At 38.8% G+C, this 18,431-nt stretch overlaps 1 protein-coding gene across 2 annotated transcripts; it reads right to left on the bottom strand.

Moving 5' to 3' along the window:
* Window positions 1-1,066: 1,066 nt before the first annotated feature.
* Window positions 1,067-18,331, bottom strand: MFSD8 (major facilitator superfamily domain containing 8). 2 transcript variants are annotated; one of them, XM_063310670.1, is made up of 12 exons: window positions 18,084-18,331; window positions 15,720-15,811; window positions 14,526-14,569; window positions 10,501-10,741; window positions 9,648-9,761; window positions 8,991-9,135; window positions 8,490-8,548; window positions 6,968-7,076; window positions 5,778-5,912; window positions 5,434-5,537; window positions 5,086-5,342; window positions 1,067-2,036 (listed from the first exon to the last, which is right to left on the bottom strand). In XM_063310670.1, exons 1-12 carry the CDS (start codon window positions 18,149-18,151, stop codon window positions 1,821-1,823), a joined length of 1,584 nt encoding a protein of 527 aa, XP_063166740.1. In that variant the 5' UTR covers window positions 18,152-18,331; the 3' UTR covers window positions 1,067-1,820. The 2 variants fall into 2 exon arrangements, with proteins under 2 accessions (XP_063166740.1, XP_063166741.1); XM_063310671.1 differs by lacking the exons at window positions 14,526-14,569; window positions 15,720-15,811; window positions 18,084-18,331 and adding an exon at window positions 11,281-11,687.
* Window positions 18,332-18,431: the final 100 nt, after the last annotated feature.

The following is an 18,431-nucleotide window of genomic DNA, read 5'->3' as shown; positions in this document are numbered from 1 at the left end:
TGAAACAAAACCAGCAGGGGCCTAGAGTGATTTTTATAAAGTGAGTAAGTCAAAACTGGTACACATTGCCGTCTAGAAGTTCCCAGTGTGATATATCCTAAAAGAATAATGGCCTGCCTCATATACTTCCAGTGCTTTCCCTTCCCTGTTCCAGCACAGATGCCAATGGGCCAACATGGCACATCCCATCAATCTTCCTGCTGTGCAATCTTCCCAATGTTTTCCTTCCCTTCTCTCTACTTTCCCAATCTACCATTGCTATCTTTGACTTTCTCCATTCTTACTACTTTCCTAATGAACACCTCAGCCCAGACATCCATGTTTAGTAGTTAGTGGAATGAAACATCCCGATTTCATTTTAAGAGCCAAACTCATTATTCATTTCAGACCAATCAACTGATCCCAACTGTCTCATGCACAAAACAATTTATGAATTCACCATTTTCTATACCCCTATCAATCTTGATACAAAATGTGCCATGGTATATTTGTGTGCCATGAAAGGTCTGCAGGTGTGCCACATCAATGATCCACAAGTAAATGACAGCAAGTGCTGCACAACCAGAACCCTGCCTCTGTGACATCACCAGGGGCGGACTGCCTCCATTTCTCCTCCTGAGTCTCAGCAACCTTTGACATGACAGAACTTCTGGTTTTGCAACCCGAAAGTCCCACCTACGAGATGTGCAACCATGCAGGTTAGCACCTTGTCAGTGTGCTGTGAGATGAAAAAGGTTGAAAACTACTGCCTTGTATGTACCAAATATGTGTTTTTAAAGCCAAATCTAAAATCAATTTGGTTAGATGGTTTCACAAATAGAAAAAAAGATAACTTAAACAATGAGCAATTGCCATTTTTTTTTTCATTTTGATGTAATAAAGGCATCTCACAATAGGTTAAAGTTTTACCCTGTTCAGGAAAGCAATGACTAAGATTCTTGGTGTAATGCTGGAAATCTCAAGTATCTATCTCAGTAGCCTCGAATTATTAAGTCTGAGGATTCTATTATCTGCTAATTCCAATGCTTCTCTCTGTTACAAGTGCTGCATCAAAATTTTTTTTAAAACTTTTAATCTTACTTGAACCATTTTTTTAAATATAAAATATACAGTGAATGAATGGGTAACCCCAAAATAAAATATGTGCAACAAAATAATTTATCAAGATTAGTTTCTGCTATATTTTACTTAAAATATATTCAATAAAATTTAGAAAAGCCAATTATAAAAATACATAAACATTAACCATCTTCATAAAACTCTGGAATAAATAGCCTTTTTAAGTTCAGTTTGAAAAACAGTTTCAGTTAAGACATGATTCACAGAATGTACTTTATGTACATCCGGTAAATATAATTAGAACTAGTATCCTCTCTTAAAACTATGCACCAAAACAATTGCATCTACTGAATCACAATCTGTCATTTCCAGTATTGTACTGATGTAAATCTGGTGTCATGAGTACGGATGATGAGCAGGAAGAGGCCCCTATCCAGGGGGGAAAATGCATGTGTAGTTTAGAGACTTTGAGCCGTCATTCAAAGAAACCCAGAACAGACCCGCCTTGAGTTTTGGGGGTTATCTGTCTGGGTTTTTCCCACGCTTCTTCAGTTTGGTAGGATTTTCTGTCTACAGTAGCAGTTAATAAAACACTAGAGACTTTCTCCTTGTTTCGGTGTGGTCTTTGCTTAGCCAGGACATCTGGTAATAGAAACACTATCAGTGCCAGTGTATGATAGTTCTACAGGCCATCTGTCAAAGATGCAGAATATCGAAATAGCAAATAATGGTTGAAGTAAAATAAGACTGATCAGAGATAGCTAAGAGCTCTGCTCTTGTAGCCTCTCATATCTGACTGAAAATGCAATAAGTCTCTTGTACACCACTTCAAGCAGTAAGAGAGAAAGAACAATGATTCCACAGATGAAGCCAAATGCCCAGCGGGGTCCTAAGTAACTGTAGAGTTGGCTGACAAATACCGGGCCCAGGATACGTGCACCACTTCCACAAGCAGTTAGCCATCCCATATAAATACCCTAAAACAGATCAGAGGATTGTGTTCAGCGTTAATGACAGGTTCTAACTCTGAGATGTTCAAACAAGATGTATTATCATTCTCCCATTTTGGCCACACAAACCACTATCATCACCATAATCATCATTGTTATTAATAGTATTATTTATTTATTTATCTAATTTATCCCCACCCATCTTCTCCCGTCAGAGGCCTCTGGGCGGTTTACAACAAGTGATTAAAACCATCAGTATAATACAAAAAATAAAATACTATAAAAATGCTATAAATAAAAATAAAAATAAAGAATAAAAAATCCAAGCGATGAAACATCTAAAACAGTCCAAGTGTGGGAGGAGTGGTCTATAGCAGCCATCCCCATGTAGATCTATTCCCCTCTCCACCCCAAGCGAGGTGGCAGAACCAGGTCTTCAGACTCCGCCAAAGGGCCAGGAGCGATGGGGCCAATCTCACCTCTGGGGACAGCATGTTCTATAGGGCGGGAGCTACTGTGGAGAACGCCCACTTCCTGGACCCCACCAGATGAAATTCTTTTACAGACAGGGTCCGTAGCATGCCCTCTCTGCACGGTCGGGTGGGACGGGTTGATGTAATGGGGAAGAGCGGTTCCTCAGGTAACCTGGTCCCATGCCATGTAGGGCTTTAAAGGTGATAACCAACACCTTGAATTGGACCCGGAAGCAAACTGGTACCCAACGCAGCTCGTGCAGCAGTGGTGTTACATGTGCCCTTCTGGGGGCACCAAAAACAGCTCGCGCAGCTGCATTCTGGACCAGCTGAAGCTTCCGGATACTTTTCAAGGGTAGCCCCATGTAAAGCGCATTGTAATAGTCTATCTGAGAGATAACAAGGGCATGAGTGACTGTTCGAAGGGCCTCCTGGTCCAGGAAGGGGCGTAACTAGTGCACAGCATGTAGCTGCACAAAGGCTCTCCTGGCCATGGCTGCCACCTGCTGTTCGAGCAGGAGTCGTGAGTCCAGGAGGACCCCCGAGTTACGCACCAGGTCTGTCTGGGGCAGTGCAACCCCATCCAGAACCAGAGATGTTAATGTCCCAGATACAGAAGAACCATTAACCCACAGCCACTCGGTCTTACCAGGGTTCAGTTGAAGCCTGTTGTTCCCCATCCAGGCCCCCACAGCCCCCAGACACACGGAGAGGGTGGTCACAGCATCACTTATTTCACCCGGGATGGAGATATACAATTGAGTATCATCAGCATACTGATGATACCTCATCCCATGGTGACGGATGATCTCAACCAGCGGTTTCATGTAGATGTTAAAAAGGAGAGGGGAGAGTACTGATTCCTGTGGCACCCCACAAAGAAGGGGCCGCGGGGCCGATCTCTCCTCCCCTATCAACACCGACTGGGATCGGCCCTGGAGGAAGGAGGTGAACCAGCGTAAGACTACGCCGCCCACCCCCAACTCCTTGAGCCGCCCCAAAAGGATACCATGGTCGATGGTATCGAAAGCCACTGAGAGATCAAGGATAGCGAGGATGGATGCACTGCCTCCACCCCGCTCCCGCCAGAGATCATCCATAAGTGCGACCAATGCTGTTTCCATCCCATAACCAGGCCTGAAACCTGACTGAAAGGGGTCTAGATAATCCGTTTCCTCCAGGACCCTCTGGAGCTGCAAAGCCACCACTTTCTCAACCACCTTCCCCAGAAAGGGGAGGTGGGAGACTGGACGAAAATTGTCCAGAACAGTAGGGTCCAGCGATGGCTTCTTGAGGAGGGGGTGTACCAACGCCTCTTTAAAGGCTGTCAGAAACACCCCCTCTCCCAAGGATGTATTAACCATCGCATGGACCCAACCACATGCGACCTCCCGGCCTGCTTTTACTAGCCAGGAGGGACATGGGTCTAGATGGCATGTGGTGGCATTTACTGTCTGTAGAATCCTGTCCACTTCCTCAGGTCCAACAGGATCAAACTGCTCCCAGATAACTGGGTAAGCCTGTTCCCCTGGTATCTCTCCAGACCACACCGCACGCCTGGAGTCCAACTTGGAGCAGATCCGAGCGACTTTGTCCTGCAGATGCTCAGCAAATTCCTCTGCACAGCCCTGTAGGTGGGTCGCTGAACCCACCTTCCCCAAAAGGGACCGAGTGATCTTAAACAGGGCCGTCGGGCAGCATTCTGAAGACACAATAAGAGCGGAGAAATACTGACGTTTCGCCGCTTTTATCGCCACAAGGTAGGCCTTAATGGTGGCTTTTACCTGTGTTAGGTCGAATTCAGTCTTTGTCTTCCTCCAGCAGTGTTCTAGGAGTCTCTTAATCCTCTTCAGCACCCTCAGCTCCTCCATAAACCACGGGGAGTGCCGGGTTCAATGAGACAAGAGAGGCCGCACAGGCGCAATCCTGTCCAAGGCCCCAGCCGCCTCCCTATTCCAGGCTGCAGCTAGGGCCTCCACTGGACCGTGCAGCAGATCACCGGGTATAACCCCCAGCTCCCTCTGAAACCCTACCGGGTCCATCAGTCGCCAGGGGCGGAACAATTGAATGGGTCCTACCTGCTAATACCTACCTATTAGCAATGGTATCTGCATTTATTATCAAGCAACTCAAGGTGACATATAGAATAAGTTCAAAACAGTATAATAATAAAAGAACAAAATATTAAATAGCCAGTAACAAAATACAAAATTTAAAACAGAATGTGGCATGTTAATGGATTCACAAAACCCCTCAGCTCAGGGCCTGAAGGAAGATCCAGGTCTCTATGGCCTTCCTAAAGGACAACAATATGGCTTCTTGTAAAATGGTTGCTGTCCCAAAAATCTCCCCACCCTTCATACACACAAGGAGATAAAAAAAAGTTCTTTGCTAAAATAAGACTATGCCAGGAAGCAATTCATAGCTGTACTGCGCAAATATCATATATGCTATATGATAAAATATACTGCAGCTCTGTAGTTTTACTGCTTAACCAAAGCATGACAAAAAACAGTTTGAAGATCAACGATCTACCACTTGCCAACTTATTTTCCAAAACTGTTAAACCTGTTAAGAAATATCAGTCTAAATTTAAATCTTACCTGAGGTTTTGGCCCTAAAATTTTTGAATATAGAGTATATGACATCACATTACAGGCTGGATAACCCAGTCCTATTAGAATGTCTGAAGTGATATACTGGCCCAGATGGATTACTGGAATATAAAGGCACCAAGATTGTACACTAGGACATCCAGTTGCTTCAGATGTATTATTGGATGAAAATTCCATTTGTGATGCCCACAAAAATGCCAAGGTTTCACCAAAGGTCCTTCCTGGAGTAGAATTATTTTTTATGTCTGAAAACGTAACAAATAAAGTGTTTTATATACTTTGCCATATATATTCATCAAAGACCTTATAATTCAAACTTTATAATTCAAACATTACCTGCCCATTGGATATTAGGTAACTGATTTCCCCAAGGTAACAAAACGAAGAATCCAACCAAGATAATCATTAGACCTCCATAAAGGATTGCACGTTCACCAGTCCTGTTGAACAATGAAAACTATAATTACAGTACCCATATTTTATCCAAGTTCTTCTTAATAGCATAATAGAATGTTGCAAGGTAATGATTTAAGTATCAATGACATTACATAAATTGATCACTACTGAAGAAGTGCATTTATATACAGCCATTTGTAGCCTAGGACTTGTCACTTTTTTTTTAAGTCAGATTTTTTTTAAAAAATAAGCATTACAATGAAACTGTAACTTGAACATATTACCTTTTAGAAAGTTCTTTAACTGCTAAAAATACAACCACTGATTCAATGCCAACAGCACCAAGGATTAAGCCATTGATAAATACTGCTTTTTTTCTGGTCCACGAATACATATCCATTGTCAATGGTGTAGCTATGCTAAATAATACAAATAAAAGACATATTAAATTTGGTATAGAGAACTTTCTGAATTTCATGTGTTCACCAACTAACCAATTATAGCTAATATCTTTGGAACATCTTGATAAAAATCCATGAAGCATTTGGCCTAATAAGGTAATACAAAAAATAAGTGCTACAAATAGGAAAGTGTCAGATTCAAAAGCATGTAAAGAAAGATATTGCTCCTTGAAAAGAAAGTAATATTAATGAAATACTTTTATTAAAATTATCTGTATGACTACTATTTCTGTGTCAGCTATAAAAGACTAGATAGTTGGTATTACATTGGAAGTATTATTTATGCATTAATTATATTTAGACTTTCATGTTATGTTTCCTGTTTATTTAAATAAGACTAAAATGCAGAAGATTAATAAATAACAAAGTTTTTGCAATAAAATTATAGCCAGATGATTGTGAAAGAGATGATTATCATTTCGCAAAAATACTACATATGTGAAGAAAAAGTAGCAAGGGAAAATTAATCATCTTCATAAAACTCTGTGAAGAAAAAATTCTACTGATTAGGAATGTATGTCGATATATTTGAATATGTATGAATGTATAGATTAAATGACAAAGATCTTATCTGATTTTATAAAAGACATTCTGCCATTTCTATATTTACAGTTAGCACAATATTACCTTATCCAATTGGACTATAAACTATTTTCTAAAGTATTTGCTTGATAATTCCTCCCTGATCAATACATGTTACTATCCTGTCAGAATTTCTCCTAAAAACTCAACTTGTGATTTATTCTGAATTCTGAACATAAGATTAATTTAAGTACACATATCTTTACATTCCAAGGCATTTTTTGTTTCTGTAACTATATAGTGCTGTGTAAACACAAACAGCTTCTATATAAAATGTATTGCAACAAGCCTTTCATCGTCTTGAGAAGAAAATCTTCAGATGTCAGGTTAAGAGTAAGCCATAATATAAATTGAACTTCCTATGTATTCTTTGTATGTTGTTGTTGAATTACAAAATGTGAATGAAACATTGGAGAGTAAGGTATACTTACGTTTCAAAAACTGCAAAAACAAATAAGATAACAAAGAAAAGAAAATTTGTTGATACAACAGCCACATGGTCAATGCATCCTTCATTATCTTGAACCACTTCATTATTTTCTGTATTAAAACAAAAAGATAACTGAAATAATAATAAAGGCCTACATAGCATCAATATAGATGCAATTATGAACCAGAGTTGATTATTTTGATTAATTTGAGAAAAGCTTAGTTCAGGCAAGGAAATCTTAAGATGCAATATGCATGAGATTTATGGACACAAATGCAGCTTCTTTATTCCCCTGTTAATGGCAGAACAAGACAGGAAGCTGTAGCTAAGTATAATTTCCCATTTCATCAGAACATGGAACTACAGCTGATCATTTCCATGCAGGAGAGAATCTAGCATTCACACTAGAATTATGGTTAACTGCAGCTTTCCAGTTTATTATTTATTAAAGAAATTTATATGGCTGCCTAACTTACTCATGGTAACCCAGGGCAGCTTACAGAAATAAAACCCCAAATACAAAACCCACTACTCCCCTAACCCCCTGGCAACATTCAAACAAACCACTTGATGGGCTTCATATCAACCTGGGATGCCCAGGCCTGCTGGCGAAACCATGTCTTCTGGGCCTTTTGGAAGAGTGTTAAGGTGGGGGCCAGTCTTATCTCTGTGGGAATGATGTTCCACAGGGAGGGAGACACCACGGAGAAGACCCTTCTTCTCGGTCCCACTAGATGGACCTCATTAATGGGGGGAGACCTGTAACATACCCTGCCTCTGTGATCTAGTGGTTTTTTAAAATTAATTATTAAAAATAAAAAGTTTTTTATTGCAACTTTTGCATGAAAAAAAGAGAAAATGTCTGAGCATGAATCTTGCTAATCACCCTAACAAGGCCAATATAAGTCAGGCTATGCATTCTCTCCCCCCATGTACCAAAATAGAAGAGTCTGGGATTTGATAAACAAATTTGCCATTACACAACTTATGTTTTGCTCTTATTTAACTAACATAGAAAATTAAAAACTGTAAACTTCTGATCCAGATGAAATTGGAACCTATGGTTTAACCAATTCCAGAAGTCTTCTAACCTGGAAAGTGACTAATGTCAGGAGAAATATACCTGCAGACCTAACACTTGTTTTGTTCTGTTGCCTAAACAGCATGTTTTGCAGCATGTTCATGACTGTTAAATTTCTCTTTAGAAATTGGTACTTTAAGATGCCTTCACGCTTTACAGTAGAACCTAGTATACATTTGGTTATTAGTATTTACCTAGACATTGCACTGAATTAACATTGACACAGGAATTCATGCTGCAGATATGCATGACCAATGGCAATTACTAGTGCTTGTTTGGGAACCACCAAATCCAATAAAAGTGATTGAGCTTGTAGGTAGTTGCTCATGGAGAAATGAGACATAATCCCAAAAGTTACCTGCATCCTTCACACAGTCTCATGTGACACTATTCCTAACTATTTATATTACCAAGTATATTAAAATATTTTATTTCAAATTACCTTCAGCTTCTGTATTAATATTATTTTGTGGTCGTCCCATGTCATCCACATGATGTTCTCTAAAAATTAAGAGATTGTGCAAAACAATAATTGAATATACCACAGAAACTTTCACTGTAACCACAGTTCAGTGTTGAAATAATGCTATCTGGCACAACTCTTTCTTAAATCAATTATGCAATGAATTGTTGGATAAAGTCTTATAAACAGTCTGCATCAATAACCTGAGAATAGGAAAGAAGCACTTGTATGATATGTTATTTTAGACAAATTATCCACATTGATAAGATTTAGTAACTTGAAACTACGATCTAGTGCAATATTGTTGATCAAGAAATACTAAAAAAAATCTTCATTTACAAAATCCACAAATTACTATTTTCTTTCCTAGTTCATAATAAGAACTTTAAAAAAAAGTATATGGACTAAGGAGAACAGAGATTTTATCCAGAGATTGGAAGATCTTTCTTATAAACATTCACATTTTTTATTTCCAATTACCTAAATACAGCAAATATCAGAACAATATTAATAATTCCTAGAAGACTTCCAAATAAAACCGGTGCTGTGTACATGTTCACCTGAAGATAAATCATTTTCCATGAGATTCCTTTTTCCCCAATAAGTGAAAAGAGAGTCTGAAAAACTAATAGAAAATATAACGGTTTATGCAATAGGATTTTAACAGCATGTATGCCTGATACTAATTATAGAAAAATTATAGAGAAATTTTATTGCAGCAGCTAAAAATCAAATAAGTAAACGAACAGGAAAAAATCAATTAGTAAAATGTTCAGCTTCTAATAAAGAAAAAACCCAAATAATAAAGTATGTGTCATTATTCTTTTAGTAATTTGTATGCATTTTTATCCTTGACATGCATTGCATCAGCTTTTATCAATAGTATGTAAAAAAACTAAATGAAAACTGGAGTCTGAAATCAAATTGGGAGCACATTCTTTTCCTTAAAACTGAAGCCCTGTTTATAATAGTTCAGTATTATTACCATAATGTTTTTCATATAGCAGATTAAAGTTTAAATATCTACACACAGATTAAGAAATGGGAGTGCTTATTTCCAGTGTGGAATACGACGTTTCCACCGACAACTGAAGAATGAATCACCGGAAGAGAATGAGAAGGCAATGTAGGCTGTACCTGGTCCCAGTATGAATCCCACTGCTTGGCAAGCACTAGTGTTTGCCATAGCATTTGTTCTTTCAGTAAGTGAGGTGGCACCAGCAATATACGAGCGAACTACTGCTACATTTCCTAGAAGCGAAACAAAACGGTGTTTACCTGACACTCCTAAGGCACATATGCATTTTTAATCATAAGCATAAACTAGCGAAAAGCCCAACAGAATAGCATGTACTTGGTCTTTTGTCTTCTCACCAAATCTATCTTCAACAGCTCTCATAATTACAGAAACCGAAGTTAAAGATGCTAAAGAAACTTTGTCCTGAAAGCAATTATTCAGAACTATCAAACTGAGCTTGGGAGAACTTTTTAGAAACTTGAAACTAATCAGTACAAATTAATAAGCATGCTTCTTTCATAGCATCACTCAGGTTTGAAATCTAATTAAAGAATAAATTACCTTTGAGCAAGTGCAGTAACTTCTTTGCATTCTTATTCATACAAGGAAAATCCCTAAAATATGGCTAGTGCTTTTAGGCTGATGTCACAGTGAATCTTTATTACTCTGGTGTGTCTGTTACTCAGAGTACTGCACTTTGCGGTAACGACTGAGTCAGTTTCTCTAATCCTACAGAAAGCCATGGCACAAACACTAGTAAATGGGATACTGGGAAAACCTTTAAATCTATATGTTAAGACAATCAGCAGGATTATAGATATACTTAAGAAATTCTGAATGCCAACTTGTTGGGGTAGAAGGGACATTCTGGGTGTTCGTAAGATTTTGATTTCTGCAACAAATAGCTAAATTGCCTTAAATACATAGAGCTATTAATCTAGCAAACTTTAATTTAAATCTTTCCAAAATTACCTGCACCAAACCCCACCAGTGCTCGAGCAGCTAGCATGTAGTATTTGTTGTGTGAAGGGGGCAAATGGACATAAGCATAGAAGAAGTTGGCAGCTATTGAAATGGCAATTGAAACCACGAGAGGTTCTCTTCTTGGCCTGCAATTAGACCATGTTCCAAAGAATGGGGAAGCTACCATCTGACCAATGCTATATGAAGCAATAATCCAGCCCAGAAAACTTGGATCTGCAGTTTTATCTATCTATGGAAAAAATAAACACAATTTCAACAACAGCATTTTATTCATCAGTATGACACCATAATAAAAAATATTCAATTCTATCAGAAATTGTCATACTACTAAAACATGGGCAAACGTTCATGAAGATGAACATTTTAATTAGAGAACACAGCATTTATATACTATATCTTGCAGACTATTAATTGGTGAGTAATAATTAAGCTTATTAATAACTGATGGAAGAACACTGTTAAAATAGTACAGAAACAGATTTTAAAATTACTCTATGAAGCACTACCCTGCCACAGTCTAATAGCTACAAAAATAATATTTTTAGCAGTATCACTAAAATACATATTTGAAATCGTCACCCAATGAGCTTCCATAACTGACAATTGACTTGAACCTGGTCTCCCAGATCCTAGTCCAACACCTAAACTGTTATATTTCAATAGGTCTCTATTACAGCTGTTCTTCTTCTTCATAGGATGAATCTCTGCAAGTGTGTTCCAATTCAATTGGCCGATCACACCATTACACTAAAATCTAAGCTGTCTTACCATCTTGTATTTCTCCAGAACTGTAATACGCAGTCAGCAGCCAAGTGCAGAGATATATAGGAAGGTATAGGTGAAAGCAAAAACCAATATTCTGGAATAATAGTTAGTAGGAATTAGAAGTCTCAATAAGTTTGAATTGGTATAGGGAACCTGTTGCCTGAAAGTATAAACTGACCTCACAGGACTACCCTATCTAGACTGCAAACTCCTTAGAAATATTTTTATGAACTGGTATTTCCACTAGCAAAGGGAACTCACGATAATGCTATCTAAATACTAAAATACTCCCCGCAAATGAAACACACATATTTTTAAAAAGTCACAATTCAAGACAGGTAAATTATATAAAATAAAGCAATCATTAGAACAATGAGGTTTATTTTATTGATAAGGCTTATAGGTCACTCTAATAACTGACTCTGAGCAGCATAAAATTCTCCTTCCATAACTTGGATTTAAATAAAAAATCAAATAGTATACTAAGAAGGGAAGCACTTCCCTTCTTAGTATACTATTTATTTCATTTCTATACCACCCTTCCCAGCTCAAGTTACTTAATTTACACAGATTAAAACAAAATAGATTAAAATTAACATAAAGCATGTTAAAACAACTATTATGAAAGTCAGACTGAAATAGTGGGTCTTTACAGAACTTCTGAAGACCTCTAAAGATGGAAATCTGGTATCGATAAGGAGTCCTTTCTACAATCCAGGGGCAACAACTCATAAAGTCTAAATCTCCACCATTAGCTGAGCTAGCAGCAATCAAAATCTGATCTTTCCTTATGATCTTAATGGGAAGTGGGGCTCATGCAGAGAAAGGCATTCTCCCAGGTAATCTGGACCCAAGCTATTTAAGCATTTAAAGATAATAGTTAACTAACTGAAATTACCGAAGTATCTTAAAAAGTGTGTGTGTGTGTCTAAATAATATATATATTGTAGCATTGCAGTAATCCAGTGTGGAGGTTTGTCAGCAATATAGCTACTCCTTGCTAACAACAAGGCAGCAGGAGACGACGGTATCCCAGCTGAACTGTTCAACATCTTGCGAGATGATGCTGTCAAGGTAATGCATGCTATATGCCAGCAAATTTGGAAAACACAAGAATGGCCATCAGATTGGAAAAAATCAACTTATATCCCCATACCAAAAAAGGGGAACACTAAAGAATGTTCAAACTATCGAACAGTGGCACTCATTTCACATGCCAGTAAGGTAATGCTCAAGATCCTGCAAGGTAGACTTCAGCAATTCATGGAGCGAGAATTGCCAGATGTACAAGCTGGGTTTAGAAAAGGCAGAGGAATTAGGGATCAAATTGCCAATATCCGCTGGATAATGGAAAAAGCCAGGGAGTTTCAGAAAAACATCTATTTCTGTTTTATTGACTATTCTAAAGCCTTTGACTGTGTGGACCATAACAAATTGTGGCAAGTTCTTAGCGGTACGGGGATACCAAGTCATCTTGTCTGCCTCTTGAAGAATCTGTATCACGACCAAGTAGCAACAGTAAGAACAGACCACGGAACAATGGATTGGTTTAAGATTGGGAAAGGAGTACAGCAGGGTTGTATACTCTCACCCTACCTATTCAACTTGTAGCAGAACACATCATGCAACATGCTGGGCTTGAGGAATCCAAGGCTGGAGTTAAAATCGCTCGAAGAAACATGAACGATCTCAAATATGCAGTTGATACCACTTCAATGGCTGAAAGCGAAGAGGAACTGAGGAGCCTTATGTTGAAGGTGAAAGAAGAAAGTGCAAAAGTTGGCCTGCAGCTAAACCTCAAAAAAAAAAAGATTATGGCAACCAGCTTGACTGATAACTGGCAAATAGAGGGAGAAAATGTAGAGGCAGTGAAAGACTTCGTATTTCTAGGTGCAAAGATTACTGCAGATGCTGACTGCAGTCAGGAAATCAGAAGACGCTTAATCCTTGGGAGAAGAGCAATGACAAATCTTGATAAAATAGTTAAGAGCAGAGACATCACACTGACAACAAAGGTCCACATAGTTAAAGCAATGGTATTCGCCGTAATAACATATGGCTGTGAGAGCTGGACCATAAGGAAGGCTAAGAGAAGGAAGATAGATGCTTTGGAACTGTGGTGTTGGAGGAAAATTCTGGGAGTACCTTGTACTGCAAGGAGATCAAACCAGTCCATCCTCCAGGAAATAAAGCCAGACTGCTCACTTGAGGGAATGATATTAAAGGCAAAACTGAAATACTGTGGCCACGTAATGAGAAGACAGGACACCCTGGAGAAGATGCTGATGTTAGGGAGAGTGGAAGGCAAAAGGAAGAGGGGCCGACCAAGGGCAAGATGGATGGATGAAATTCTAGAGGTGACGGACTGGTCCCTGGGGGAGCTTGGGGTGTTGACGACCAACAGGAAGCTTTGCCATGGGCTGGTCCATAAAGTCACGAAGAGTCGGAAGTGACTGAACGAATAAACAACAAAAATAGCTACTCCTAGCCTTGACGATCAGGAGTCAACAACTTCTGGCTGACCAAGCCAAAACTTATAATGATTGGTTGCCCCAGCTGGACAGTATTTAAAATAGGGAACACAACAGTTATGGATACTACAAACTACTGGATTGGTTTTCACCCATGCTCCCCACAAAGAACCCTAAAGGTTAAATATAATGACCTTTTGCATTTTAATTATTGTAAATAAGCATCTTTTCATTCAGCTGAATGAACCTATAGAAATTTATGATGATGATGATGATGATTAATAATAATTTGGGGGGGTGCCTTTGAGTCAGTGTTGACTACTGGAGACTGCCTGGACAAGTCCCTGAAGAACAACACCTCCACCAACACAAGCAGAACAAATTATAGTACATAAACAGAGAGCAAGGCCCAATCCCTCTTCGCACTGAAGATGTTGCCTAGTCTGGTAATGAAACGTCTGCAAGAAAACAAAGCTCAGAGAGCACCAAGGACTCCACAGTTCAACCCTGAGCTACAAATATTCTTTGATTGGTCCCTGAAGTTTTCTTGGCAATGTTTTTGGAAGTGATTTGCCATTGCCTCCTTCCTAGGGCTGAGAGAGAGTGACTGGCCCAATGTCACCCAACTGGCTTTGTGCCTAAGGTGGGACTAGAACTCATTGTCTCCCAGTTTCTAGCTTGGTGCCTCAATCACTACACCAAACTGGCGCACTATATAGTAGTTTTTAGATGCCTAATTTAACATCACATAAGTAAAAATTTAGGTGTTTAACAAACCTGTTGAAGATAGGGCCATATTGACATAATGACAATAGAGAAACCTGCAACATAAAGTACTGAAGTTATTTTTCTTTAGTACTGTTGTTTTGTCTATCCTACCTATATTCAGATAAATAAAGGTACTGAATTCCATACAGAAACAAGGTAACTACTGTTATCTTGAAAAAAGAAAAAGTTCACAAACTCCAAATAATTTTAGATATGTTTAACTTCTTCTAGCATACTTCAATATTTCTAAGCCAATTAAATTTCTAAGCAAATTAAACTACCTACAACTAAGCTACATGATATCCAACAGCACTTGGTTTCTTATATAGTTTCAATTAGTTTAACTACATAAGGGAATATGTATCATCCTAAAATATCTACCTTTAAGGAACGCAGTCAATGTCAGGTGCCTATGTGGAACTGCTGTACATGCAACTATATTGCTGTTAACAGTCTTTAACGTACTGTACATGTTCAGCAGAATTTCTTTTAATGAGACCCCACAAAAGTCTTCGTTATTTGTCATCCATTATACAAAATAATCCAGAAATAATCCAAATCCTGGCCTGATTTCCTAATCAGGCGGCAATGGTCAGGTCTTGGAAAAATAAATGTACGCTTAGAAGGTTCTTCATACTGTTTTACCACAAACCACAAAATCAGGGAAAAGGCGGGGCAAATATATGAAGAAAGGATAGTTTATGAACCCTGACCACTTTTTTTAAAGTGAGGAAAATAATGAAGTATCTTTCCCAACTAGATTCCAATACACTGAGAACATGTTGCAACAGATGCTCCATTGCATCACCTCCATCCTATGGCCACAGGACATATTGGAAAGAGAACCATGCTATTGATTCTGCTGGTGAGCACCTGCTTCAACCAGGTTTGATTCCACCTGGTCATTGTAACTCTAAGAACAAGTTCCTATGTTTGCTTGTTGTGACCGTTGTTTTTCTTTTGGTGTTAAATATTTTAGTTTATAATGCTATATAGTATTATTTTGTTTTTACTGAATCCTACATAAATTACTCTGAGCATGTTTAACTTACAAATGAGCCAAAAAGATTAAATAAAACAACAAACACAGTTTGCCATATAAGGAATTTCTACAAAAGATCTTAATCAACATCCAATGAAATAACAATGATAATAACAGTAACAGAATAAAATAATGATGGCTGGCTAGCAAATTTTACAAACCAACACTGCTGAAGAACATTGTAAGATACATTATTCGAATGGATCTCCACCGGCTATTGTAATGTTGCAATGTCTCCATAGCATCGTTAGATCTGTAATAAACAATACTGTAATATTAATGAGATTGTTAACATTTCAATTACTTATTATTCTTTGACAAATTCTATAAGGTAAATAGAAAAGTGTCAGGACAATCTGTTAACTATATCTGCATTTAGACATTTATTCCTATCTTGATATATTAGAAATCATTCCCTAATACATGTAATCATTTGTTGGCAATGCCCTGTTATATTTTAAAATGGTCACATTGGACAATTGCTATACAAAGTATTAAATGGGCACAAATCTGTATCACAATGAATTTCACATGGACAAATGCTAAATCCTAAAATTTGGGTAGGAAAGATCAAAGACATGAGCATAGGATGTGGGGGATCATACTGGACAACAGTTTATGCACAAAGGGATCTAAAGATGATGCAGCAAATGTTGAGAGGCTGGTGTGGACTGGGATGTAGATGTCAGCTCCTCCCCCCAGGTGTAGTTAGATCTCCAGCTACCCCAACTGAGAACAAAGTGAGCAGGCAGGTTTGTACGATTTGGGAAGGGGGAGTAGCTAGGTATCTGAGACTAAGGGAAAATGAATCCTGGGCAGATGCATCCCAGAGAACTGGTTGAGTTATCTGGAGGTGAGATGGGGTCCTTTGACTTGGAGGAAGGATGCAAGGGTTGAGGTTCTGGTGTGTTGAGGAGAGGGGACAGGCAATAACTTCATGGTGGTGAGGGAACAGAGAGAAACTTGGAGAGGCTTTTAACACTGATGTCAGCCCTTTGAGGTAGGCCAGGGCAAGAAACATGGGCATGCATGGGTCTCCGTTTGAAACAAGATGATGACCTAGTTGCAGTTTGTAAATTGGGTGGCTTTATAAACTGATTAAAGATAAATAAATAAATGCAGTCCTAGGCTGCATACACAAAAATATAGTTGCAAGATCAAGAATCATAATTCTTCTCTATTTTGAACTGGACAGACAGCATCTACAATACTGTGCTTAGTTTGGGGTACAGTACTGTGCTTTAAGAATGATAAAGTCACAGAAGGGGCTGGATTAAATGACCACCATGTAACCTTCCAACCTTTAGATGATATAGCTCACTATGACTCAAATGGAAATCTCCAGAAACTAATGGGAGAGCATTTCAACATCCCAGAAATTTCTGTTATTGACCTCATGATGGCCATTCTTGAGACCAATTCCATTTTAAAGCATATGAAGTAGAACTCATCAGGAGATTGAAACCTTTTCTTATGGATAACTTAGCTAGCTATACAGTTCAGTAATATCCACAACACACATAACTGCTGCTCTATTTTTGGTCCTAAGAAATTGTCTCTCATGGTTTCTTTCACCCTTTCTCCCCTTTCCCAATATCTAGGTGCTTATATAAATTGTCTTTTCAGGAAAATGCTCCACATATCTGAGGAAGTGGACCATGTACAAGCAAACACTCTTGTTTGCTAATAAACATGTCAGTCTTTAAGGTGCCACCTAGTTCTTACTCCAAAAGATTTTTATTTATTTTATTTTCTATCATGCCTTTATTATTTTTATAAATAACTCAAGGCAGCCAACATACCTAATATTCCTTCCTCCTATTTTCCTGATAACAGCAACCCTGTGGGGTGAGTTGGGCTGAGAGACAGTGACTGGCCCAAGGTCACCCAGCCAACTTTCATGCCTAAGGTGGGACTAGAATTCCGTCTCCTGGTTTCTAGCCTGTTGCCTTAACCACCGGGTTATCCCTCTAATGAAACAAAAATAAAAAATGTGCAAATAAACACCATAAAACCACTACTCAACACTACACCCCATTTAAAAATATGCAAAAATATCTCCTGTGGCTTATCAATTAACAAGCATGGTTTTCATACATGTCTTATTAACAGTGCAACTGACAGTAGGTCAAAAATCTTTTAAGATTTTTAACACTGATATATCATCTATGAAAAATAGACTTCACAGATTTTAACACAGATGGGATATCACCGTCAGTTGTATCGGTTTCTTAAATCTATTTAGCAATACATATTTTAACCCCAGCTTCAAAGCTAGGTTCCACTACTAGCAATTACTATAGGCTTCTTATTCTTATTCTTCTCTTGCAGGCCAAGGCGGGCAGCTTTCGACTGCAACTGTGTTTAAACTACAACTCCCAGCATCCAGAGCGTGAGACAACCTGAGTCGAGCTATTGGGAATTTTAGCTCAATCACTTCTGGAGAACAAGAGGATCCCCGCTCCTTAAGGCCGAAAGGGGCGCCCCTAGCAAATAAGACCCAAGGCGCAGTCGCCCCTATGCACCTTTCATCTCCGTCCAAAAGAGGCTGCTCCCACTCCTCAATTGCGGGCTCCAGAACAGCAGCAGCCATGGAGAGCTTCTAAGCCTCCAAGCTCGAACCTCCCACTTCCGCGAGAGCCACGCCTACATACTCCCGCTGACGAAAAACAGAGGGTGAGGAAACACCACAGCTTTCATTCCTGCTTTCTTCCTAGACGACGCATGAGCTGACAATCACGTGGCCAACAGCGAACACAATAAAGGGAAAGTGCAAAGCAGTTCTGGTCACGTGTCGGCCGAGCAATTGGTGGAGGTAACAGCCTACGTCTCGCCCCTCGCTTTTAAAAGCGTCATTGAGGTTGTGGTGCTTC

This window comes from Candoia aspera, chromosome 8 (assembly GCF_035149785.1).
Source record: "Candoia aspera isolate rCanAsp1 chromosome 8, rCanAsp1.hap2, whole genome shotgun sequence".
Classification (NCBI taxonomy): domain Eukaryota; kingdom Metazoa; phylum Chordata; class Lepidosauria; order Squamata; family Boidae; genus Candoia; species Candoia aspera.
This window is presented reverse-complemented; position numbering and strand designations above follow the sequence as displayed.